The 27191-nt window shown below is 42.3% G+C and overlaps 1 protein-coding gene across 5 annotated transcripts in view; it reads right to left on the minus strand.

The window, feature by feature from the left end:
- Nucleotides 1-27191, minus strand: part of LOC134344149 (septin-11) — a 93490-nt gene that overhangs the window by 54253 nt on the left and 12046 nt on the right. For all 5 annotated transcript variants that reach the window (XR_010017376.1, XM_063043468.1, XM_063043466.1 and 2 more), the window contains exon 2: nucleotides 2087-2207. Coding sequence is in view for 4 of the 5 variants with exons in the window: in XM_063043468.1 (XP_062899538.1) it covers nucleotides 2087-2207 (121 nt within the window). In the remaining variant the exon portion in view is untranslated. The remainder of the gene's footprint in view (nucleotides 1-2086; nucleotides 2208-27191) is intronic.

Raw genomic sequence — 27191 nt, forward strand, 5'->3', positions numbered from 1 at the left:
TAATTTACTTATTTTGTTTTTAAAAAAGAGCACTTTACAGTTGAAGTAAATCAGATATTGCAGTGGTGAGAACTCTGAGCATCATGGCCGACAGCACACTGTGGGGGTAAAAAAAAGAACATGCAGACATTCAACCTGTGATTAGAGGTTTATTGAGATACACCATGGAGTAGGCCCTTCTGGCCCTTTGAGCTACACCACACAGCAATCCCCTGATTTAATCCTAGCCTAATCACGGGATAATTTACGATGACCAATTAATCTACCAACCGGTACGTCTTTGGACTGTGAGAGGAGACCAAAGCACCCAGAGGAAACCCATGCGTTCACAGGGAGAACATACAAACTCCTTCCAGGCAGTGGTGGGAATTGAACCCGGGTCACTGGTAATGCAGAATGCTCTGCAAGCCACTGCACTATTATGCTGTCCCCTGCTTCTCATAATCAGATTAGAAATTATCTTAAACTATCCCCCACTGCCCTACCCCATCTTTTCATCTCATTTGGAGTACACATGAGCATGTGACCTGTACAGATCAGTTACAGACCATGCAGCCTTTTACAGCTGAAGCTTCAACACTCATGCCTTTTTGTGGAGAACATCACTTCTGTGCAGCACCAAGACTGCTGCATACTCAATAATACTACCTTCTAGGAACATTGATTTATAAATATCTTGTGACTAACAGTGTCTGATTTCAACAATTTGAGCAGCAATTGCTTGGCCCAGTTTGTCAAAAACGATCCTCTTCGAGACACAGAACGCTGCAGATACTGACACCTGGAGCAAATAAAGTTGCTGGAGGAACTCAGTGAGTCATCAGCACCAAAGAGGCAAAGGGATGGTCATGTTTCGGTTGTGATCCTACATCATTCTCTTACTAATAGAAAAATCCTTGGATTTCTTTCAATTACCACTTTTTTAAATGCCCATTTTTGCTTCCCTAATTTAACTTTTAGTTTTCCTATATACTCTACTTTTCTAAATTTTCACCAGTACAAAGCATCTCTTTTTATCCTTTCTTACTCTTCATCTATTTTGGTATCCAGGGGCTGTTCTAACACAGATTTACTTTCAAGCAGTCAATTCTAGGTATTTTTGAAGACTGCTCAGATGTCCAGATAGTTCTTCCCAGCAAAGGAAGTTGGTCTTACCCCAATATATGACCCTTTTCCCTATTTCATGCATCTTTCTCCATATCCATGTCAAGCCTAACTGAATTAGGATCTCAACCACAAAATGATCTCCTTCAAGCTGCCCAGATTCATTCCCTAAAATGATTGGAACACCACTTATTGGGCTTTAAACATTCATTCTGGTTAATGAAAGTTCTCCTGACTGCAGCTTAAGAATTCCATGCTCTTTAACCTTTTTATAGTGACTGATTCCTAGTTAATATTTGGTGCCTGCTTCTCAAAACTCACTTGTCACAGGTTTGCCAATACATTTGTTCTTCCATTGCTGCAGACTGCTTAGATGTCTATATTACACTCCTAATGGGGTCATTGGAGGACCCTAACATTTTGTTCCTTCACACATTTTGTTTCTTTAACCAACATTTTGTTCCTTCACACATTTTGTTTCTTTAACCCCCTCTCATTTCATTTCCTCCTCCATCTTACCTGAAAATTATGTAACGATTAGGATACCATTCTTGTCCTTCTACAATCCATGTCTCAATTACAGTTAAAATATCTCTCCATCTGTCTAACTCAGCCTTAAAAGTTTTTACATTATTCATTATATTCCTCGCATTAAGGTATAAAAGCAAGCAGCACAAATAAAATCCTTGCGTAGCTTTCAACCTTTGTTTCCATTATCTTTCAAAGTTCTACTTTTGGTTTTCTACTTCCAGCTTTGCTTGTTCCCTTCTAAATCCTTGTTCAGCTTCCAATCTCCACAACAAATCATCTTCAACCAAACTCTCAGCTGCATCAGGAAACCTGCCATCTAAAATATTGGCCCAAGCCTTCTTCAGGTGCAACCTCTCTGTACATTCTTCTTTCAAACACCAAAAAATTATAGAGTTAATGATAACTGCACAACACAAAAAGTAGTTCTCTCTCTCTGCAAAATGTTACTCACCTACACAAAGGATATTGAAACAGAACCCTTGAGTTGTTGACTTGTTGACCAGCTGATCTGGAAGGCTATCAAATCCCACATGACCAGCAAGATTCAAATTTCGCAAGTCTTCGCCCTGAGACTGCAAAAAAAAAATTCAAGAATTTTAGTAACATTGAAGAGCTATGGGTCATTAGTCAGTTGCATAAGCTCTTTGGGCTATTTACTACCCTAAAGACAAAAACAACGTACTTCACCTACTGCAGATGTGGCGTGTACCCAAACAAAGCACGATTAAATGCCTCAAAGGTCAATGTGGCCATACAGCAAAGCATCAATTTATAAAATGATAGATATTTCTAAAGCTTGGTTCAAAATATCCATCGATTGCTGCAAATTATAATAAAAAAATCAGCATGTAAATGCACTGAACACACCCATGTATCAAACTCTACAAGAGCCAAGTAAGCTTTTCAATCCTCAATGCATACATACAATAAATTTGCATATGGTTCTATCAATGACTTCTATCAATCTGGCCACCTTCAAACACAGATTATGGGCAACATGACGCCCATTCAGTTCCTGCTGTTTTCTTGGTCAGTTAGTTAAATCATAGTTCATCTTTACCTCAACTACATTTCCCAGCCATAAGAATTACAGTCTACATCTAACAAAACACATCTTTTTCAGTCTTGAAAGTGGCCTTCATTTTTTTGTTCATGGGCTTTGGCAAAGGAATGTGAAATGTCTACTGTGCAAGAGCCACAAGTGGAAAAAGACATTTTAAAAAATGAAATGGCTAAATTTTTGAAAACATTGGCCATGAGTTTTCTCCTTCCCAATGCATCCATTCATGAGCTAAGTGATAATTTACTTTGAACAAAGGACGTAAATAACACCATATACAACCCTGAGATTCATTTTCTTGCAGGCATACTCAATAAATCCATTAAAAAAAACATAAGAATCAGTGAAAGACCGCACCAACTGGGCATTGAACCAGTGTGCAAAAGACTGTGCACACAAAAAAACCCAACATAAATTAATAAGCAATAGAGAACATGAGATGGAGAGTCTTTGAAAGTGAGTCCAGTTTGCAGGAATATTCCAATGACTGGGCAAGTAAAGTTGAGTGAAGTTATCCTCTTTAGTTCAAGGGCTTTGTGGTTTAGAAGTAATAACTGTTCCTGAACCTAGGTCCTGAGGCTCCTGTACCACCTCCTTGATGGCAGCAGCACAAAGCGAGGAAGACCTGGGTGGTGGGGTCCCTAATGATGGATGCTGCTTTCCTGTGACAACATTCCATGTAGACATGCTCAATGGAGGAGAGGGCTTTACGTGTGATGGTCTGGGTTGCATCCACTACACTTTCTGTTCAAGGGCATTTGTGCTTCCTTACCAGGCTGTGATGCAGCCAGTCAATACACTCTCTGCTACACATCTATAAAAGTTTGTGAAAGTTGTAGGTGTCACGCTGAATCTTTGCAAACCTAAGGAAGTAGAGGCGCTGCGATGTTTTCTTTGCAATTGCACTTCTGGGTCCAGCACGTAACAGGTACTCCAAAATGCTAACACAGAGGAGCTGAACCTCACCACCTGCTGAGGACTGGCTCATGGACAGTGGTTTCCTCCTCCTGAAGTCAATGGTCTTGTTGCCATTGAGTAAGAGGCTGTTGTTGTGACACCACTCAGCCAGATTTTTAATCTCCCTCCTATATGCTGGTTCATCACCACCTTTGATTCAGCCCATGACAGTGGTGTCATCAGCAAACTTAAATATGGCATTGAAGCTGTGCTTAGCCACACAGTCAGAAGTGCAAAGCAAGTGGAGTGGGGGCTAAGCTCACAGCCTTGTGGTGCACCTGTGCTGATGGAGATCGTGGAGATGTTCTTGCCCATCCAAATTGACTGGAGTGTGCAAATGAGGAAAAGCAGATCCAGTTTCAAAAGGAGATTTTGAGGACTAGGTTTTGAAGGTTATTCATTAGTTTTGAGGGATGATAATATTCAGTGCCAAGCTGTAGTCGATAAAGAGCATCCTGACATGTGCACCTTTGCTGTCCAGATTTCCAGGGTTGAGTGAAGAGCCAAGGAGATGGTACCTGCTGTGGACCTGCTGCACCAGTATGAAAACTGGAGTGGATCCAAGTCGATTCTCGGGCAGGAGTTCATATGTTTCATCACCAACCTCTCAAAACACCTCATCACTATGGATGCAAAAGCTACTGGATGATGGCATTGAGGCAGGTCACATTTCTCCTTGGGCACTGGTACAAATGAAGCTTGCTTGACATAGGTGGGTGCCTGTGAGAAATTAACGACCTTAGTGAACACTCCAGCTGGTTGATCAGCACAGATCTTTAGTACTTGGCCAAGTACCTCATCTAGGCTGGATGCTTAATGTCTGCCGGCCTTCAGAGACTGAAATCACAGGATCACTGGGGGCTATGGGAGTTCGTGACGGTTCCTCCATGTTCCCTTCACAAATTTAAAAAGGAGATACAAGCAAACAAGTGCTCATAAAGCTCAAACACCTTCTGTAAATTCTGAGATTCTGCCAACAGTAACAAGACAACATACAGGAGTGATATAGATAGGCTGTGGGTGGTGTTGCAACAGTCCCACACTCAGTGTCAGCAAGACGAAGGACCTGACTGTGGGCATCAGGAAAAGGAAGTCAGGAAAACGTACAGTCTTCAGAGAGATCAGCGGTGGAAATTGTGAGCAGCTTCATGTCCCTGGGTGTCAACATCTATCTTGAGCCCAATATACTAATGTAATCACCGGGGCAGCACACCAGTGGCTATAGGTTATTAGTAGTTTAAGCAGATTTGGTGTGTCACATTATTGCACAGTTCTATAGATGTACGATGGAGAGCATTCTGACTGGTTGGGCCACAGCCTGGTATGTAGCCTTCAATACTGCAGAGGGTGTAGACTCAACCAATTCCATCACAGGAATAACCTTCCTCACCATTGAAGACATCTGCAAAGAGGTGGTGCATCCATCATTAAAGACTCTCACCATCCAGGACATGCCCTCTTCTTGTTACTACCATCAGGGAGGAAGTACAAGAGACTGAAGACTCATACTCAAATATGTTATAGAAACAGTTTCTTCCCCTTCACCAGATTTATGAATGGTCCATGAACACTACCTCAATATTCTCCTTTGTGCTATTATTGTAACTTAGCAATTTTCATATCTTGCACTGTACTGCTGCCTCAAAACAATGAATTTCATGACACGTCAGTAATAATAAACCAGACTTTGCAATTAACCCAATCTTCCCCATGTTGTGTGAAATTTGCTTCTTCAAAAAGATTTGTGGCCCCACTTTTCAAGCTGCTAGACCTTGTCCTGACATAACCATATCTCTTCCACATAGCACAGTTATAGCTCATCCACTCCTGATTATATCCATATAGTAGAGGCAAAATTAAGTGGTGACAGTTAACATAAAACACAATTCTGTCCCTTAAAAGAAAAATCATGATAACTGTACACATGACTAACCCAAAACATTAATAAAGGTTTGCAAATGGATTTGTATACAAAGTCAACAACAGGCCAATAAAGAAGGAAAAATGTTAACAAGGAGAATAACTTGGGAAAAAGTTTGTACACTGCCTTAATCTTGATCGTTGTTGTGGAATACTGAATGCAGATACATCTGCAAACAGCTTATTACATTTAATCTACAAAAAACTCCAATCTAATAACAGCATTTCTTGATGAACTAGTTTATCATATGCTCTTGCTTTAAAATTGCAATAATGCTGTGTTTTCACCTCAAGTGGCACAAAAACTTTACAAACTTGAAAAGGTACTTTAGGGAAGTGCAGTCATAATTACAATAGAGGAAATATAACAACTCATTTGCTACCCACTGGGCTACAAATGACACTCAAAATTAATATGATGCAATTGTTAAAGAAAGCTCATATTTATCACTTGGCCGATCTTAACATAGCAAACATTTCTGTTTAATTATGTTAAACATTTAAAATATGATTGCTGGAACACTGGGAAATGAATAATTGTGTACCTTCTGCAAGCCAAGTTCTTTAGGCCACAAAACCAAATTTTTCCTCAAGATAACGTTGTTAAATAAGTTTATTTTCAGAAAATTTGCAAATATGTGGGTTTCTCAGTATCTGCAAAAGTCTAACAATGCAGGGATGTTTCTTTATTCCAAGAAGTGTTTATACACAAAACGAAACACGGGAACTGGATGGAGATTACAGAGACACTTGGCTGCATGAAACCTTTTGCAGTCATTTGCGAGTTAAATATAAAAAAAGCCTGGACTTTAAGAATTGCAGGCAGGAAAACGGACTTCCTGACAACCAACCTAGACCTAAATTTTATATTCACTTTGCAGCTGTACTAAACCCACTTGCATAAATAAGTGAAAATAATATACTTTTTGAGTCAGCGCCAACATCTTTACAATCAGCTCTAACTCCTTTGGGAAGGAAGTGGGGTTGAGAGAAGAGGGAAGATCTTTCAAGTTTCAGCATTATCCAGAGACTTGTGCAAAAATAAAACTTGTATGAGGTGCCACATCATCCAGGCGATCTCTTTTGCTCCAGCAGTATTGGAACACGATTTTCTAAAATAACAAACACTCTAAATGACTGTCCAGTAACCTCTTAGAATGTCATGGGAGAATACGCAGAAATCGGAATTGGAAGCACTGACAACTTAACTGAAAGTACAAGGCTGGAGTTGCTTACAACCATTAAACAGTGAAGGGACCAGAGGATACTTAAAGCATGAACCTCAAATCTTGGTTATAGGCTCTTGAAGTTCAGAGAATCAAATTCTGTTTGCTATTTACTTGTTGAACTATATGAATTTCTGGGTAAAGACCCCCCCACCCCATTTTGGTCCAAAGGTTCCAAACTAGATTTTAAAATGTGCAATAGCAATTTAACACACAACCCTGGATCTCCTCATTAGTGTATATTCAATTGCCATACAAAAGGAGAAATTTGATCACCCTTGTAAAGAGTAGAGAATTCTGAGGAATGTGGCTACCCTCTCAATTTGTAGGAGACAGGAAATACTGAAGTGCCCCAGGATAAACAAGGACGCAAATTAACCAGATACATTTAAAGCCTAACCAATTAATACCAGATAACTGTTTCAAATTACCACATGCCAACATATCATTGTTTGGGCTACCACTAAAAAGGAACATCAGCAAAATTTAAGGAAGAACAGATGTACATTCCACAGCTGACATGCAAACTTCATTACAACGACCCTGATGTGACAAACAAGCTTGGAAGAATTTGTTCTGAGCCAAAATGAAACCTGTGGAAGGCCACGTATATTTTACTGCAAAGTCAATCCTTGGAGGCTTCCACAGTTTTTAAAATGCCTTTGCTGTACCTCTTGGAAAATGAATTTTAGTCATTTGGCTGCAGCTGAGAAAGACAAACTGATCAAATTCAAGAGTATTACAAAACTCCTGGATTTACATTAATATGGAAATTCAGAATAAAAATGTTAAAGTTAAATTCTAAATAGTGTCAATTTAACTAAAAGAGCGCAATTTTATTCACTAAAATGTTATCCAAGTAGATTAATATCCATTCATGATTTCAATGGAATTAGTTTTTAAAACTTGCACTAAGTTCACTGTTACAATCCAAGGTTTTTTTTTGCTTTCGGTCATACTTTCTATATTCAGCACATTCACTCAACTTCCATCATACTAGTTTTCACTGAAGCACAAAGTCACCAGAGTCAAATTCCATTGATCGTAAGAGTCACATAATTGTAAGTACAAACAGAAATTTTGAAATGTTAGAAGTTCCTAAAACTCTAGCAATTATGCCCTATTGTTTGGGGCCTATGGCAAGATACAGCTCTGTAAATAACAGAAGCTCCCTAGCAATCAGAAACTCGTTCTTCATTGTCAGGCTCTTTGGCTACAGAAGATAGCAGAATCCTACCAACTCCATGCAGTTTTCCTTCATAGTTTGCTGTGGTGACTCAAGTGAAGAAACAGAGGTTGAAAAGTCTAGCAGAAAAGAAAAAAAAACAGCAGAGACGTTTGACATGGTATGCGGTACCCAAGCCCTTCAATGTTCCTCATCCGGATATGGAAAAGGGGTGGGGATATGTATAGGAAGTAGGAGTCCAAAAGAACAAAGTTTTCAGTGTAGATAAAGATGTGGGCTGCTGCCATGGACAGATGTGAAACTAGCTTTTACTATATGGAACTTAGGAGAGAATCCAAGCAGAAGATCTTTGTATGGGTCTGGGTTTATGAAGGGGTGAAGATGGAGGTCTACTAGTATGGAGTGGGCCATTTTGATAAATCAATACAAAGCAGTAATATGTCAGGAATGGAATTAAAACAATTCAGAAATAAAAAGCTTTGCTGATATTAAACACATTTGCAAGTACAAACCAGAAAGGCAGCAGCTGGAAGAAAACTGTAAAGTCCAAACTGTGATTGATTATATGCACAAGATAGTAAAATAACAATGTTATGAACTGTAAATATTCCCAAGAACTGCAAGAGAAATGAGTCCTTATAAAACAACATTAACCTGAACTAGAAGTGCCAGGAAGGAAAAACAATTGAAGAAAATAGCTTTTGTTTAAATTTATGAATATGAGCAGAGCTGGCATGGCCAACTTTCATTGCACGTCCCCAACTACTCTCTAGGTGACAAGCCACCTTAATGTGCTGCAGTGCCCAAGGCAAAGATGCTCAAGGACAGGAGGGAGTTCCACAATCAAGAGATTAGACCCAAATGAAGACAATGGGGAACAGGTATTTAGAAGACATAGCCTTCTCACACATCTGCTAGCCTCCTAGTGGTTACGGTTGTAGAATATGGAAGTCTACTCTAAATAGCAGTGGTGTATTTTCCAGAGGTACACTCTGCTACTATAACCTGCCAGTAACAGAAGCAAAGAATGTTCATAACCTTTATCGAACAGGCTACCTTGACCTGAATGAGGCCAAGCAGCATCCATCCAGGAAAGTAGAGGGCATTTCATCATTCTTCTGACATGCTTTGTAGTTGGTAGAAAGACTCTGGAGAATCAGAGTCATTTAGAGGCCTGCTTATATAGTCTAGGTAATTATGAGCTCAATCCAATTAGGTTTCTAGTCAAGATTTACAGTTTAAATTATATTTAGGGAGGAAATTTGCATAGAGTTCATATTCATCTTAAGGAAATCAGTAGAGCCATCAGTAGATTTAAACATACTGAATTAGTACACTTGTCCAACAGAATGATAATACCAGTACAGGTCCATTTACCTCATATGCACACACACAAAACCTTACTGCCCTCCCCTTCTACACAGAATTATGGAAATCATTCACGGGCCATGACCTTACGGATTTTCACTACATTAATAGAATTAGTAGATATCAAATTCAGAAAGGAAACCTTTGCCTGAACAATCACCTCTATCACTATGAGGAAATAACAGCTTTAGTGAATTGCAGAAGGCCCTGTGCCTAGGGAGGAAAGATAAGCCCAAAGATAATCCATGCATGGCATTGAAACAGCTAAAATGCAAGCTGCAAAGTATCCACAATTCTTCACAGACGAGTCAAACAGAACTGGCAGCGGATGGTTAAGCCACTCAAAAGAATGACAACATGGATGGCAAACAAAATATTGCAGGAAGAATTTGTTCTGAGGCTTGCAAGCACGCCGCAAGAACTGCCGTAGACCCACAACACTCAGGGCTTGTCTACCTCGCGTGTGAAGCCTGGATTCGGCAGACTGCACGGAAGAAACCATCACTGGTTCAACGGGCAGAAAGACCATTCTCAGCAATGCGTCGTGGAGCGCTAAGAGGGCACAGTGAGACACACAGAACACAGCTGGCCATCCACTGCATCCTGACCTATCTCCAGCCGTCTCGACTATGTCTTGCCACTGGGTCCAGATAGGCCGGGACGAGAGAGTGAGGCTGACGACCTGCGCAACTCTCCCTCACTTTAATCCAAGTCAAGCACAAGTCATGACTTCAAACCCAACGCGGAAGAAAGTGATGGTGCTCAACCTTGGCACATGGAACGTGAGAACTCTGCGAGATAATGTCAAGGCAGACAGACCAGAGAGAAGAACTGCACTGGTTGTAAAAGAGCTAGCTCGCTACAACGTGGACATAGCAGCTCTCAGCGGAACACGCCTAGCAGACAAGGGCCAGCTGACAGAACGTAGTGGTGGATACACGTTCTTCTGGAGCGGTCGCAGCAGCGCTAACGACGAGAAGCAGGCGTGGGATTTGTCATCAATTCTAACCTCGCCCGTAAACTCACCAAGCACCCAGAGAGCATCAACGACCGCCTGATGACACTTCAGCTCCCACTTGCAAACAAGAAGAGTGCTACGCTGATTAGTGCCTACGCTCCCACCATGACCAACCCAGATGACATTAAAGACAAGTTCTATGAAGAACTCGACGCCCTCATCTCAGCAATCCCACAGTCAGAGAAGCTCATCGTTCTCGGAGACTTCAATGCCAGAGTAGGGACAGACTACCAAACCTGGGAAGGGATCATTGGAAGACACGGCACTGGCAAGTGTAACAGCAACAGCCTTCTGCTCCTCAAGACGTGCCACACACGACCTTGTCATCACCAACACCCTGTTCCTCTTACCCACCCGTAAGAAGACGTCATGGATGCACCCGCGCTCGAAGCACTGGCATCTGATTGACTACATCATCACCAGGAAGAGGGACAGGATGGATGTCAGAGTGACGAGAGCCATGAGTAGTGCCGACTGCTGGCCCGACCACTGCCTCATTGTGTCCAAGTTCAGGCTTCGCATTCTGCCCATGAGAAGACCCCAAGGGCAGAAGACTGCAAAAAAGCTGAATGTCTCCAAGCTGAAAAGCAGCAGGGTTGCAGAAGAATTCGTCGATGACCTCCAAGGCAGACTGCCAGACACACCACAGGAAGACGGGACCAGCACTGAGGAACAGTGGACGGCCTTCAGAGACGCTGTCTACACTACCTCCCTTGAACATCTCGGACCAGCAACCCAAAGAAACCAAGACTGGTTCGATGAGAATGACGAAGAAATACAGGCACTACTAACGGAGAAACATCAACATTGCAGAGCGCATCAGAACGACCCCACGTCGCTAGCCAAGAAAGATGCCTTTACCAACGCAAGAAGAAAGGTGCAGAAAAAACTTCGCGAGATGCAGGACAGCTGGTTCAGCAAGAAGGCCGATGAAATCCAGGGCTATGCAGACAGCCACGACATAAAGCGCTTCTACGATGCGCTTAAGGCTGTATACGGACCCCAGTCCTCCGGCTCCTCACCCCTCCTCAACGCAGATGAGACGCAGCTGCTGACAGAGAAGAAGCAGATTCTGGATCGGTGGGCTGAGCACTTTAACAACATCCTTTACCGCCCTGCCGACATCAACGACGAGGCCATTGCCCGCCTGCCCCAGGTAGAGATCAACAAGAACCTCGACACCCTCCCCACAGTAGATGAAGTCAGGAAGGCAGTGAAGCAACTCTCCTATGGCAAAGCGCCAGGACCCGATGCAATCCCTGCTGAGGTATACAAAGCAGGAGGCCCTATCATGATGCAAAAGCTGACTGTACTCTTCCAGTCCATGTGGAAAAAGGGACAGGTCCCGCAACAGCTGAAAGATGCCAGCATAGTCCACATCTACAAGAGGAAAGGCAACCGCTAGTCTTGCGACAACCACCGAGGCATCTCCCTCTTGTCCATTGCGGGGAAGATTCTGGCCCTTGTCCTGCTCAACCGCCTTCTCCAACATCTTGAGCAAGGTCTGCTCCCAGAAAGCCAGTGCGGCTTCCGTGCTGAACGTGGGACCGCGGACATGATTTTTGCTGCGCACCAACTCCAGGAAAAATGCCAGGAGCAACACCTTCATGACTTTGTCGATCTAACCAAGGCTTTCGATACGGTCAGCAAAGAAGGCTTGTGGAAGATCATGGAGAAGTTTGGCTGCCCCAGCAAGTTCATCACGATTGTCCAGCAGTTCCACGACGGTATGATGGTGAAAGTTCTGGATGACGGCGACGAGTCGGAGGCCTTCCCAGTGACAAATGGCGTCAAACAAGGCTGCATTCTTGCCCCGACTCTGTTCAGTATGGTATTCTCTGCCATGCTGACAGATGCCTTCCATAACTACGAAGAAGGAATCCACGTCAGATACAGGACTGACAGCAGGTTGTTCAACCTCAGGCGCCTGCAGGCAGTTACAAAGGTGCGAGAGACTGTCATCAGAGACTTCTTGTTTGCTGATGACTGTGCACTCAATGCCAGCACAGAGCAGGCGATGCAGCGTGAAATGGACTGCTTCTCACAAGCCTGCGACAACTTCAGTCTCACTATCAGCACCAAAAAGACCGAAGTTATGTACCAGCCTGCCCCAGGAAAGCCATACCAGGAGCCGCGCATCACGGTGAAGGGCCAGAACCTCCAGGCAGCCGACAACTTCACCTACCTGGGCAGCATACTCTCTCGCGCAGTGAACATAGACGCTGAGGTCAACAACAGGATTGCCAAAGCCAGCGCCGCCTTTGGGAGACTCCGTGAGAACGTCTGAGAGCGGAGAGGACTCAGCCTTACCACCAAGCTGAAGGTCTACTGTGCAGTGGTTCTTACCACCCTCCTTTACGCCAGCAAGACCTGGACTGTCTACAGCAGACACACCAAACAGCTCAACCACTTTCACCTGAGCTGTCTCCGCAGACTCCTCCACATCAGGTGGCAGGACAATGTCCCCGACACAGAAATCCTGGAATGGGCTGGGCTCTGCAGCGTCTACACCCTCCTGCTGAAAGCCCAAGCCAGGTGGGCTGGACATGTGGTCAGAATGCCAGACAGCCCATTGCCTAAGCAGCTGCTGTACGGAGAACTGTGTCAGGGCAAGCGCTCAGTCGGGGGACAGAAGAAACGTTACAAAGACTGCCTGAAAGCGTCCCTCAAAGGCCTGGGTGTCGACATCAACACATGGGAGACGCTTGCCCTCGACCGTCCAGCTTGGCGCAGCAAGATCACCACAGGAGCCCGTGCAGCTGAAGTCAGGCGCATCATCGAGGCGCAACGAAAGCGTGCTGTGCGCAAGGCCCGAGCAGCATCCACTGCCACGACAGCACCCACCCACTTGTGTCCCACATGTGGGCGAGCCTTCAGGGCCCGGATTGGCCTCATCAGTCACCTCCGGACCCACAGCCACCAATCTCTCATTTGACTTTGAAGCCATGGTCATCTTCGACTACGAAGGACGAACAACAACAACAACATTGCAGGAAGTCAGCAAGTCCAGCAGCATCGCTGGAGAAAATTAAACAGTCAACATTTCAGAGAGAGACCCTTCATCAGGACTGGAAAGGAACAGGACAGAAGTCAGAATAATGTGGGGAAGGGAAGTAGTACAAGGTGATAGGTGAGAACAGTTGAGGTGGAGGTGAGGGGAAATGAAGTAAAAGTTAGGAAGTGAGGAAGTCATAGGTGGAAGAGGCAAGGTCTGAAGAAGGAACTAGTAGGAGAGGACGGTAGACCATGAAATAAATAAACCTGTTTATTACCCCTGGCTGGCACCCCACCTCCTTCCCTTTATGCCATGGTCCACTGTCCTCTCCTATCAGATTTCTTTCTTCAGCTCTCTTCCACCCATCTTCTCACATCATTTCCCCTAACCCCACCACCTTCCCCCTCAACTAGTCTCACCTAACACCTGCCAACTTGTACTCCGATCCCTCCTTCACCTCCTTAATCTGGCTTTTATCCCTTCGTTTCCAGTCCTGATGAAGGCTCCTGACCAGAAACAGCAACTCTTTATTCCTCTCCACAGATGCTGCTGACTTGCTGAGATCCTCCACCATTTTGTGACTTGCTCATGATTTCCAGTGTCTGCAGAATCTCATGTCACTGAAAGTCTCAACAGGCAAAGTGAGCAGGGAATGGGATATACTTCAGCCTTAAACACACATTATACAAGCAACAATGGAAACAGAAATAGTGAGATAGTTGGAAAACAGAGAGAAAAAAAATCAAGGTTTTCACTTCAGTATATAGTACTTGAACAGCAGCTGGTCAGGATGGAGGCAGTAATATTAAACATATGAAGCTCCTTCAATGTCAACTTTGTGGAAAATCATCCCTGCAATAATTAATTCTAAAATTTCTAAAGAAAAAGCAGAAGTGTTTTAAATAAGAAAATCGTTCCAAGAGCAATCAAACTTCATATCCAGTCCCTCCAGATGATCACAGGCTTGCCACTGCAGCTTCTAAAGAAAAATTCCAACACTAGGAGCTCAATTTCAGCTCTCTGGTTTCCAATTGTGGGAAACTGGTCAGGGGTCGAGAGAGTGTCAACATGGTTCATTCCCATCAGTGCTTTTTGTTGCAGCTGTTACAGCTGACCTAATACTTTCATTTTTCTCTCACGTCCATTCAAGAATTTCCAACGACAAGTAAAATAAAAGCCTTATGATTGGTGCCAGAGCAGTTTTCCTAGATACAGATTGACACTATGCAAAGTGCTGTGGCTTGGTTAAATTATACTAAGTTACTTGAATCTCAGTGGCATGTATTCACATTTTCCAATCTGTACAACAGACTTCGCTCCAAATCAAAATTTTTGTTGTTTATGCACTGAAGTAGCTCATTTGAATCTCTTGCTGCACACACTCATCCAACACGTGCTGCAGAATAAAAATGCCTGCAAACTGTTTATCCCATTTTGATTGAAAACCAGACATGGCCATGATATAGTTTCTAATATGAACCAAGTTTGTAAATCTGAGCGAAAACAATAGCAAAAATATATTACAATCAACTCACTAGTTTTATTCTGCGGCAAACAGTGAATACATGCATAGAGGAGGAAAGATGACAAGTGATCATTTTTGCTGGGTAAATGACAAAATAGAGTTGGAAAATGATAGCAAGATGGAGAAGAGAAAATGAAGGAGAACAGTCAATGTTGTCACTAATTACTATTGCACACTGGATGGTTGCATCACGGCCTGCTATGGAAACACCAGTGCTCTTGAACAGAAAGGCCCACAAAAAGTAATAGATATAGCCCAAATCATCACAGGTAAAGCTCTTCCCACCACTGAGCACATCTACAAGGAGCTCTATTGTGGGAAATTAGCATCCATCAAGAAGAGCCACCACCAACCAGGCCACACTCTCTTCTTCCTGCTGCCATCAGGGAGGTACAGGAGCCTCAGGACTCACATCAAGAGGTTCAGAAACAGTTAGTACCCCTCAAACATCAGGCTCTTAAACCAGCGTGGATAACTTCACTTACCCTAATACCTAACTGATCTCACAACCTTCGAACTCACTGTAAGTATTTATTACTTAGTCCCTACAAAAGTTATTCACCCCGGGCCGGCTGATGGCACAATGACATTGGCACTGGACCTGGGAGTGGAGGTTCCCGGATTCAAAACCAGTCAGGTCCACTCCTGAGTACGCTTTCCATGCCAAGTTGAGTGTCGAGATCGCAACTCGACCTCATAAGGGAAAATACTGTGAAAATGTCTGTGTGAGGAGTGATGCACCGCACAGTCTCTCCCTTGCTCCATGCCTTGTAAAAAAAAGCCATGAAAAAGACATCACAGACACACCCGCCAAAAAAAATTATTCACCCCCCCCCGAAGTTTTCATTTTTTGTGTTTTACAACATTGACTCAGTGGATTTAATTTGGCTTTTTTGACACTGATCAACAGAATGACTCCTTCATGTCAAAGTGAAAACAGATCTCTTCAAAGTAAGCTAACCACACCATGAAAACAAAAGGACACTTCAAGCAATTCCATGAAAAGGTTATTGAAAAGCACGCCAAGATATAGATACAAGAAAATTTCCAAGTCACTGAATATCCCTTGGAGTACAGTTAAGTCAATCAAGAAATGCGAAGAATATGGCACAGCTGTAAATCTGCCTAGAGCAGTCTGTCCTCAAAAACTGAGTGACCATACAAGGGGACTAGTGAGGGAGGCCACCAAGAGACCCAAGACAACTCTGAAGGAGTTACAAGCCTCAGTGGCTGAGATGGGAGAGACTGCACATACAACTGTTCCCCAGGTGCTTCACCAGTCACAGCTTTATGGGAGAGTGGCAAAGAGAAAGCCACTGTTGAAAAACCACATGAAATCTCAGCTAGAGTTTGCCAGAAAGCATGTGGAAGAGTCTGAAGTCAGCTGGAAGGTGGCATCATGGTCTGATGAAACTATAATTGGGCTTTTTGACCATCAGACTAAACGCTATGTTTGGCATAAGCCAAACACCACTCATCAAAAACACACCATCCCTACTGTAAAGTACGGTGGCGGCTGCATCATGCGGTGGGGATGCTTCACTGTAGCAGGCCCTGGAAAGCTTGTGAAGGTAGAGGGTAAAATGAATGTAACAAAATACAGGGAAATCCTGGCAGAAAATCTGACACAGCCTGCAAGAGAACTGCGACTTTGAAGAAGAATTGTTTTCCAGCAAAACAATGGTCCAAAGCATAAAGCCAAAGCCACACAGGAATGGCTTAAAAACAACAAAGTTAATGTCCTGGAGAGGCCAAGTTAGAGTCCAGACCTCAATCCAATTGAGAATTTGTGGTTGGACTTGAAAAGGGCTGTTCACTTATGATCCCCATGCAATCTGACAGAACTTGAGCAGTTTTTTAAAGAATTGGGAAAAATTGCAGTATCCAGATGTGAAATGCTGGTAGAGACCTATCCACACAGACTCAAGGCTGTAATTGCCGCCAAAGGTGTATCTATCTACTAAATACTGACTTGAAGGGGATGAATACTTATTGCAATCAATTATTTTCTGTTTTATATTTGTAATTAATTTAGCTCACTTTTTCATGTCAAAGTGAAAACAGATTTCTACAGTCTTCTGTTAAAGAGTGTAAAAAAGCCAAATTAAATCCACTGATACAATGTTGTAAAACAATGAAACATGAAACTTCTAAGCGAAGTGAATGCTTTTTATAGGCACTGTTATGTACTTTGAGACAGCCCATACCTATCAATTACTAGTCTCCTATCACTGAATTTGGATATCAAGATCAATTTTAACATTGTATCATCACACCAGTTAAAAATTAAATGAACAATTCTGGTTTCCCATTAAACACAGATGTTAAGTTTTCTTTTCGTAAAATAGAAATGTACTGTATAGCTAAAGTTATGCAAGAAAATACTGCAAAATTGGAGCTACACACTTTAAAACAAGTTTTTAGTGCATCATGAAGCACTTTACTATTTATAGTGAACCAGTCTCAAACTGAATACTGTATTCTTAAGGTCCTGGGCATGGAAATGAAATATCTTAAATTTGTACAATTCAACTTGGAGATTGACTGGTGACCCAAAATTCTGTGTGGTGTTGCACAGATTGACCAAATCTCAGACCAACAGACATGTGATTGATCTATGAAGAGACAGTTAATATTAAAATGTTACTGGAAAGAACAAAACCTCACGATTCTGGCTTAGGGAGAAAGGGCTGTTCATCTCTGTTCCTATTATTAATAATTATTTGACAATACCAGTTGAAAACTGGAAGTGCATATGGATACTTGGTAAAGGCAAGTCAAGAAAGCATTAAAACACTCGGGTCAGCAAAAGACATAGTTATTAACCTTTATATACCAGACCCTTCATCAGTTTTGAGCACTGGTAGATTTTCTTTGATTTTCATAAGGACAGAATCGCTGATGACTTACCCGAACAAAAGATGTAGCTTAAGGGACAAACAAAGATAAAGATGAGCTTTGTCGCATGTACATTGAAACATACAGTAAAATGCACTGTTCGCATCAAATCAAACTAGTGAGGATTGTGCGAGCAGCCCGCAGGTGTTGCCACACTTCCGGTGTCAACATAGCATGCTCACAACTCACTAACTCTACCACATGTTTTTTTGAATGCGCAAGGAAACCCATGCAGTCATGGGGAGATCAGGAGGAACTCTACCAGAGTTTATGCAGCGGGAAGATGGAGTATAGGCGAATGTATGGGAAAGTGGAGATGCGGGTGAGGGTAGCATCAATGGTGGAGGAAGAGAAACCCCCATTCTTTGAAGGAGGAAGACATCTCCGATGGAAAGGAAAGCCTCATCCTGGGAACAGATGTGGCAGAGATGAATGAACTGAGAAAAGGGTGGTAAGACTTACAGTTAAGACAACTGTGGGAATCTGTAGTTTATAAAAGATGTCAGTCAACAGTTTGTCTCCAGAGATGGAGATAGATTGAGAAAGGGGAAGGAGAGGTCAGAAATGGACCAAGAAAGTTTAAGAGCAGGGTGAAACTTGGAAGCAAAATTGATGAAATTGATAGAATGGAGTCAAGGTACAAAGACACAAGTTCAGTGGGGCAGGAGGCGGCAGAATCAATGGGCCTACCCGGACAATCAGGCTTGTGCCAACGAAAAGGCAAGAGACTTACTAACTACAGGATCTAGCACAGGGACGAATTTCAAGCACTGCATTTATTCATAGCCAGTTCTAAGAATTTCCGATCATAGTGAGCTCTCTGGAATGCAAGTCTTCTGTGGTGTTTATTCTAGACAATCAAGAATTTAAACTTGCAGTACTACAAATTCTCAAGAATTATTCACATGGCTGATTGTTTCTTAGGCTCCAAACAGAGCAACAACCCCATCAACATGAAAAATATTTGGAGATCACGCAATAACAGACAGATAAACAAGAGATTCTGCAGATGCTGGAAATCCAGAGTAACACACAAAATGCTGGAGGAACTCAACAGGGCAGGCAGCATCTATGTAAGGGAATAATCTGTTAACATTTCAGGCTGAGACCCTACATCAGGATGAGGGTTCATGGCCTGACAAAGGGTTACAGTCAAAATGTCAGCTGTTTATTCCTCTCCATAGCTGTTGCCTGGCCTGCTGAGTTCTTCCAGTATTACGTGTTACAACAGACAAAAAACTGAAAATCTAAACATACCGTATATACATGTGGTTGCACAAATATACAAACTAATAAATAAATCCTGATACTATTCCTCTCTGCACCTTGTGATACATCAGGCAGCAAGCTTGACATTTCTTTAGCATTTTGTGTCTGTTGTTTGTTTGTTGTTGTTTTTTGAGGCTGAGTTGCTATCTCAGTGCTCAACCCAGCATGGATAGAAAGTGTGCAAGGAGCCAGCCAGATCTGAAACTGGGGCCACTCACCTCAAAGTCCGGTGCAGATGCCACTACACCACCAGCCAGTATTTACATACAAGCTTCAAGCTTGCACAGTCCCGCAAGGAGGCACGAAAGGCAAATAACTCAAAACTTAACCAATTAGAAGTGGGGGGGGGGCATCCTGAAAGCTTGGCCAGTGGTGTAGTTAATTAACCAAACTTCATGTCCAATTCATCAAACTTCAACAGTCAGCAAGAGGCAGCATGATAACTCACAGCTAGTGAGAAAGGAGATAAAAATAAAGGTGGTAAAGCAGAAGTCTAAAATGCAAATCTGAATTTACAAGATGTCAAGAGGACGTCAGTTCAGATATTAAAGCAGCCAAGTGAAACAGACATATTCTTATGACTGTCAACCGGTGTTCCCTACAAAACTTAATGAGTGTGATAGAGAGGAGGAAAAAAAAAACAGCAAGAAGTCTTGATACATATTGGCATCAATGACATGGGTAGGAAAGGCGAGGAGGACCTGAAGAAGGATTTTAGGGAGCTAGGTAGAAAGCTGAAAAGCAGGACCACCAGGGTAGTAATCTCAGGATTGCTGCCTGTACCACATGCCAGTGAGGGCAAGAATAGGATCATCTGGGAGATGAACACGTGGCTAAGGAACTGGTGCAGGGGGCATGGGTTCAGATTTCTGAGTCATTAGGATCTATTCTGGGGAAGATATAACTTGCACAAAAGGAACAGGTTACACCCGAACCCAAAAGGACCAGTGTGTTTGTGGGCAGGTTTGCTTGAGCTGTTGGAGAGCGTTTAAACTAATTTGGCAAGGGGACTGGAACCACAGTGATAGAGCGGAGGATGGGGTAGTTGGTTTACAAACAGAAGACTTGCTAGCAAGGACAGGCTGATGGTAGGGCAAAAATTCAGTCAGCAGGATGAGTGCAATGTAAAAAGGGGGACAAATCAAAAAAGGTGATGAATACAGGACTGAAGGTATTATATTTGAACACAGGCAGCATACGGAATATTGTATACTGTCCCATAGGGAACAGTGATCACAATAGGATAGAACTCACCCTGCATATTTGAGGGGGAGAAGCAAATGTCAGATGTATCAGCAGTAAAGGGAATTACAGAGGCATGAGAGGGGAGCTGGCCAAGGTTGATCGGAAGGGAACACTAGCAGGAATGATGGCAGAACAACAATGGTTGGAATTTTTGGGAGCAATTCAGAAGGTGCAGATTAGATACATCCCAACGTAGTATTCTAAATGAAGGATGTAACAACCATAGTTGATTAGGGAAGTCACAGCCAACACAAAAGCAAAAGAGGGGATATAATAGAGCAAAAACAGTAGAAGTTAGAGGATTGCGAAGCTTTTAAAAACCAACAAAAGGCAACTAAAAAGTTATAAAAGGAAAAGATGGAATACTAAGGTTTATCAATAATATTAAAGAGGATACCAAAAGCTTCTTCAGATATATAGAGAATAAGAGAGGCAAGAGTAGACATTGGACCACTGGAAAATTAAGGCAGAGAGATAGTAATGGGGGACAAGGAAATGGTGGACAAACTGAATAAGTATTTTGCATTGTCTTCACTGTGGAAGACACTAGCAGTATGCCAGAGGTTTTAGAGTGTCAGGTGCAGAAGTAAGTGAAGTTGCTATTACTTGAGAGAAGGTGCTTGGGAAAATGAAAAGGTCTGAAGGCAGACAAGTCACCTGGACCAGATCAACTACACCCCAGGGTTCTGAAAGAGGTGGTTGAAGAGATCGTGGAGGCATTAGTAATGATCAAAAATCACTAGATTCTGGAATGGCTCCAGAGGACTGGAAAACTGCAAGTGTCACTCCACTCTTCAAGAGCAGAGAGAGGCAGAAGAAAGGCAATTATAGGCCACTTCATCTGACTTCAGTGGTTGGGATGATATTGAGCAAATTGGGAAGGATGTGGTTTTGGGGTACTTGAAGGAACATGATAAAATAGGCCAAAGCCAGCATGGTTTCCTTAACAGAAAATCTTGCTGACAAATCTGTTGGAATTCTTTGAAGAAATAACAAGCAGGCCAGATAAAGGAGAAATGGTGGGTGTTGTGTACTTGGATTTTCAGAAGTCCTTTAGCATGGTGCCATACATGAGGCTGCTTAACAATTTAGAACTCATGGTATTACAGTAAAGATACTAGCATGGATAGAGCCTTAGCTGATAGACAGGAGGGAAAGAGCGGGAATAAAGGGAGCCTTTTCTGGCTGGTTGCAGGTGATTAGAGGTGTTCCACAAGGGTCCAGTGTTGAAACCACTTCTTTTTTACATTATGTCAATGACTTGGATGAAGGAAGTGATAGCCTTTGTGGCCAAGTTTGCGGATGATACGAAGACAGGAGGATGGGCAGGTAGTGTTGAGGAAGCAGGGAGGCTGCAGAAGGACTTAAAATTGATTGGGAGAATGGGCAAAGAGGTGGCAAATGGAATAGTGTCGTGAAGTGTATGGTCATGCATTTCTTCTACCAAAGTGAAAGGGTAGACTATTTTCTAAATGGAGAGAAAATTCAAAAATCACAGGTGCTAAGGGACTTGGGAGTCCTCATGCAGGATTCCCCGAAGTAAATTTGAGGTGGAGTCCACGGCGAAGAAAGCAAAAGCAATATTAGCATGGTTTTTGGGAGGGCTGGAATATAAAAGGATGTATTATTGATGCTTTATAATGCACTGTGTGACGGGATCCTGAATTATCCCTATGAACTGTGCTTTTAAAAAGTGAGTTGTTCAACACAAGCACCTTGTTATTAAGAGAGAGGCGAAGACTGCTTTGAGATGGTGTTATGGTTTCTGTGCAGCATGTTGACACTTTTGCAAGGACACTGCCAGCTTCTGCGTTCTTACAGAGAGAGGTGGGAGGAGCTACTTGATGGACAGCCGGTGTTCAGCATGGTGAGATAAATAGGTCAGCTGATAGACACATGGACACATGGTTTTGGACACCGGATGAGTTTTGTTGTGCCCGCAGAACGGTGGGTTTTTGGAGGATCAATCAGTGGCTCTCACAGTGTGTTAAAGGTGTGACCGGTGGGGAGTTATTAGTGTGCCCAACCCTCGCCTGGGTTGATAACTCCAGCACAGAAGACGGTCTCCTTTTTGTGGGCACATTTGGTGACTTTAAAGGAAGAGAAGGGAGAGGAAGGTTTGAAACAGAAGAAACCTAGTGACAGAGGTCACAGTTTGGACACTCTCCTCTATAGCCCGTAAGGGCGAGTTTGAGTTCCATTCAAATACGAAGGTGTGACTGTCACGTAGTTAATCCACAAGAGTGGGATCTCTGGTGGGGGGAAAACCTTTGTGAATACCACTTGTGTGTTACCCTTGTTTGGGTGTGGTAGCTCACTGAAGAAATCACTGTTGGAGTTATTTTGTATGTCGTAGAACTGGATAAGTGGCTATCACGTTGTGTGTTTGGGATTGGTTCCCCTGAAGAGGGTCCCCTTAGTGATAAGCATATGTGGATTCTGTTTAGAGTATCCTGTGGCCACCACTTTGGAATGACCCGTAGCTGAATTCGGGTGTGGTACCACTTGTGTTGAAAGGATATTCGTTGAAGATCACCGTCGGTGATATTTCGTGTGTGGAGTGGAACAACTTCGGAGATAAAACCTACCATTATTGTTATTTTGTATTGCTGTTGTGGAATCTGTGGAACATCGACGTAATTGCCTTCTCTCGGCATTTACCCAGGATTACAAATATCTCTCTCCATCACTACTCAACTCAATACCACGAACTGAACTTTACTCATCATCATAAGACTGTATCCATTTACCCATAGGCTTGAAGAAGCTTGGTTTTTATATATTTCCACATATATTTTTTTCCATTGCTAACCTGTTTGATATATCTGCATTTATATTACTGTATTGCATAATTACTAATAAATATCATTAGTTAATAGCAATACCAGACTCAAAAGTGTTTTCCATTCCTGCTGGATCTTTAACCCGTCATGGGGTATGTGACAACTGGTAAGGCCTCACTTGGAGTATTGTGAGCAATTTTGGGTCTCTTATCTGAGAAGGGATGTGCTGACATTGGAAAAAGTTCAGAGGAAGTTCACGAGAATGATTCCAGAAATGAGGACCAACTGATGGCTCTGAGCCTATATTTACTGAAATTCAGAAGAATGAGGGGGATCTCACTGAAACCAATCAACTGTTGAAAGGCCTCAATAGAGTGGTTGTGGCGAGGATGTTTCCTATGGTGGGAAGAGTCTAGGATCAGAGGGCACAACCTCAGAATAGAGGGATACCCATTTAGAATGGAAATGAGGAAGTATTTCTTTAGAGTGGTGAATCTGGACTTTGTTGCCACAGGCAGCTGTGAGGTGAAGTCATTGGGTATATTTAAGGCAGAAGTTAATACGTTTTTGATTAATCAGGGCATGAAGAGATATGGGGAGCAGGCAGGAGATTGTGGCTGAGGGGGAAATGGATCAACCATGATTAAATAGTGGAGCAGTCTTGATGGGCCAAATGGCCTGACTCTGCTACATCTTGTGGGCTAATCAGTGTGAAATCCAATCCACAAATAACAAACAGGTATAAATCAGGAATACAGGATTTCAGCTACTGAAGTATATTCTTTCATATACAAAACAGAATTCTAGAAGGAACACAAAGTCATTGGAAGTACATTCATTTCATTCTCTGCTCCTATTGCGGCATTATTTTTCTCTTCAGCCACTCTTCATTTCGGTTATTTATCGCAAAATTATTCAGTGGAAAAGTCAGTTATAAAACATTTTCAGATGGCTTTCCATTCAATTAAGGAAGCCTCAGATTTCATCCACATTCCATAGGATTTCTCTGGAATAAATCCAAAAAATTCACAACATTCTTTGCTGAGTGTTTAATGTAACAGAAACCACTCATTAAAAAAAAATCTCAAACCTTCAACCACTCAATACCAGCAACATACCATACATTGTTGTGAATACATTTGCTTGACACAACACCACAAATCTGAATAATTGTTAGATCTTTATCACATAACAGCTAGTATTTTCTCTTCAATTACTGAAAAGGACTTCAGTTACTATGCGACTTTTTTTTTAAAAAGTGTACTCCTCACCACTATTTTTCCTCAAAACAGGTAACAGAAGTTAAGGTAACATGATATAGAATCATGTTTAGAAATTCAAGAATATATGCCGATTTGTTCCAAGAATGATTCGTACTGTTTTTATGAGATGCTGACATTGTGATATTCACCTCTACCCCACACCCACTATTATTTATACTGAAGGTACAGTTATAATATCACATCTACACCACAAAAAATCCAGACTCTATACCACTGCTGAAGTCTCTATGGTCACTAAGTCTTCAGTTGTGGTGCTCTCCAATGGCAAAATCTGGAGTGTGTGCTTTATGCTGAATATCCTTTATCACTCAGCATTTGGACTTCATTCCAATATCATGAAAATAGAGTTAAGGTCCACTTCTGGCAGCTTTTCTGCTTACTGTTTATGAGTATTTGTCCTTGCATTAATACCATCACCACTTCCTCCCGTTTTTAAAGAGCATTTGCTCTTCACCCAAGTACAGTTCCATTGAAATCAATCAATCTTCAAGTGCAAACCAGCATGGGAAACTCACAAGCAAACTCAATGCTATGCAATGCCAGCTGGCAGGGAAGCTGCAAGGGGACAGAGACAGCCCAAGCACAAATCTGCATGGAATTAGAAATATGAAAAATATCAAGATATCCACTTTATTTTTAAAAATATGAATTTTCAGATGGCAAGAGAATAAAGGTCAGCAGAGTTCTGAGGAATGTGGGTTGCAAGCATTCGCTACAGCTTAGCTCTTCATTTTGTCCATTCACATATTCTCTCTGGAGTTTTCACACAACAGCATTCAGGCCAAATGACAAGTGGGCCTTCCACTAGGATCTAGTGATCCAAATGTTAAATTCTGATTACTCTTCCAAAATGGCAATTTTAACTCACAGACCGATCCCAAATGACCACCCAATCACAACAACTTAAATTTTAGGCAACAAGATGACCAAAACTATGCCATTCAAGCAGCATTTGTGCAAAGAGAAACTGTTCAATATTTCAAGCCAGTGACCCTTCCTCAGAATTGGGTGCAGGGTGCAGAGAATAAAGTGGAGTGTTTAGTTTTCAAAGTAAAGCTGGGGAGAAGAGAGGAGAGGTGTGCAAGACAAAAGGCTACATATAGATAGGTTAAGATAGACTTGTAATAACCACCAGCAAGACATTTTACTGAAACGGCAAAATAGAGGCGCAAGCCCGACAAAGCCAAATGGCAGAACAGTTCTATGAAGCTGCAAAGTTCAAAGACAGTGAAGTGATACTGAAAATGCTGTTCCTCTTTTATGCTGTTCCTCACTATGACAGAGGTGGCCACAGAATAGGATTGAAAATTTAAATGGCGTGCAACAGGAAGTTCAGGATTATCACTACAAACGGAAGACAGATGCCCTACAAAAGTATTCGTCAAAGCTTTTCATTATGTAGACAATTTCAAGAACACATTTTATATTTGGCAATAAACTTCAAAAGTATTCACTGAAATTTCAATGAGAGTTCAGAAAAATATTCAGGGAATATGTAAAGCTTTTTAAAGCCATTTACGATATATCATTTTCCTGATTTTGCCAATTACAAAAACAAAAGAAACAACGTGATAACAAGAAAGATAGCTCAGATCAACACGTGGCAGAAGGCATGGTGCAGGAGGGAGGGTTTCAGATTTATAGATAATTGGGCAGTTTTCCAGGGAAGGTGGGACCTGTTCCGGTGGGACGGTTTACATCTGAACTGGAGGGAGACAAATATTCTTGCAGGTAGGTTTGCTAGAGAGGCTCCGGTGGATTTAAACTAGATACAAGGGGGGAGGGGAAATAGAGTGTAGGAACAGATGTAGGGAAGAAGGAAGAAAAAGAAAATAGTAAAGTTGTTTGTACCATTGGTGATAAACAGAGTAAGAGGTGGAAAATTTCTTAAATGCATTTATTTTAATGCTAGGAGCATTATAAGAAAGGTCGATGAGCTTAAAGCATGGATTGATACCTGGAAGTATGATGTGGTAGCTATTAGTGAAACGTGGTTACAGGAGGGGTATAATTGGCAACTAAATATTCCTGGATTGCTTCAGGTGTGATAGAATTGGAGGGACAAGAGGGGAAGGTATTGCATTGCTTGCCAGAGAAAATATTACACCAGTGCTCTGGCAGGATAGATTAGAGGGCTCGTCTTGGGAGGCTATTTGGGTGGAATTGAGGAATGGGAAAGGTGTAGTAACACTTATGGGGGTGTATTATAGACCACCAAATGGGGAGCAAGAATTAAAAGAGTAAATTTGTAAGGAGATAGCAGATATTTGTAGTAAGCACAAGGTTGTGATTGTGGGAGATGCCCATACTGTAAAAGGGCTGGATGGTTTGGAGTTTGTAAAATGTGTGCAGGATAGTTTTTTGCAGCAATACATAGAGGTACCAACTAGAGAAGAAGCAGTGTTGGATCTCCTGTTAAGGACTGAGATAGGTCAGGTGACGGAGGTTTGTGTTGGGGAGCACTTCGGGTCCAGTGATCACAGTTTCAATACAATTATGGAAAAGGATAGGTTTGGACCCAGGGTTGAGATTTTTGATTGGAGAAAGGCTAATTTTGAGGAGATGTCAAAGGATTTAGAAGGAGTGGATTGGGACAATTTGTTTTATGGGAAGAATGTAATAGAGAAATGGAGGTCATTTAAAGGTGAAATCTTGAGGGTACAGAATCTTTATGCTCCTGTTAGGTTGAAAGGAAAGGTTAGAAGTATGAGAGAGCCATGGCTTTCAAGGGATATTGGAAACTTGGTTCGGAAGAAGAGAGATATCTACAGTAAATATAGGCAGCATGGAGTAAATGAGGTGTTCAAGGAATATAAAGAATGT

The sequence above is a fragment of the Mobula hypostoma genome, chromosome 3 (assembly GCF_963921235.1).
Source record: "Mobula hypostoma chromosome 3, sMobHyp1.1, whole genome shotgun sequence".
NCBI classification, from domain to species: domain Eukaryota; kingdom Metazoa; phylum Chordata; class Chondrichthyes; order Myliobatiformes; family Myliobatidae; genus Mobula; species Mobula hypostoma.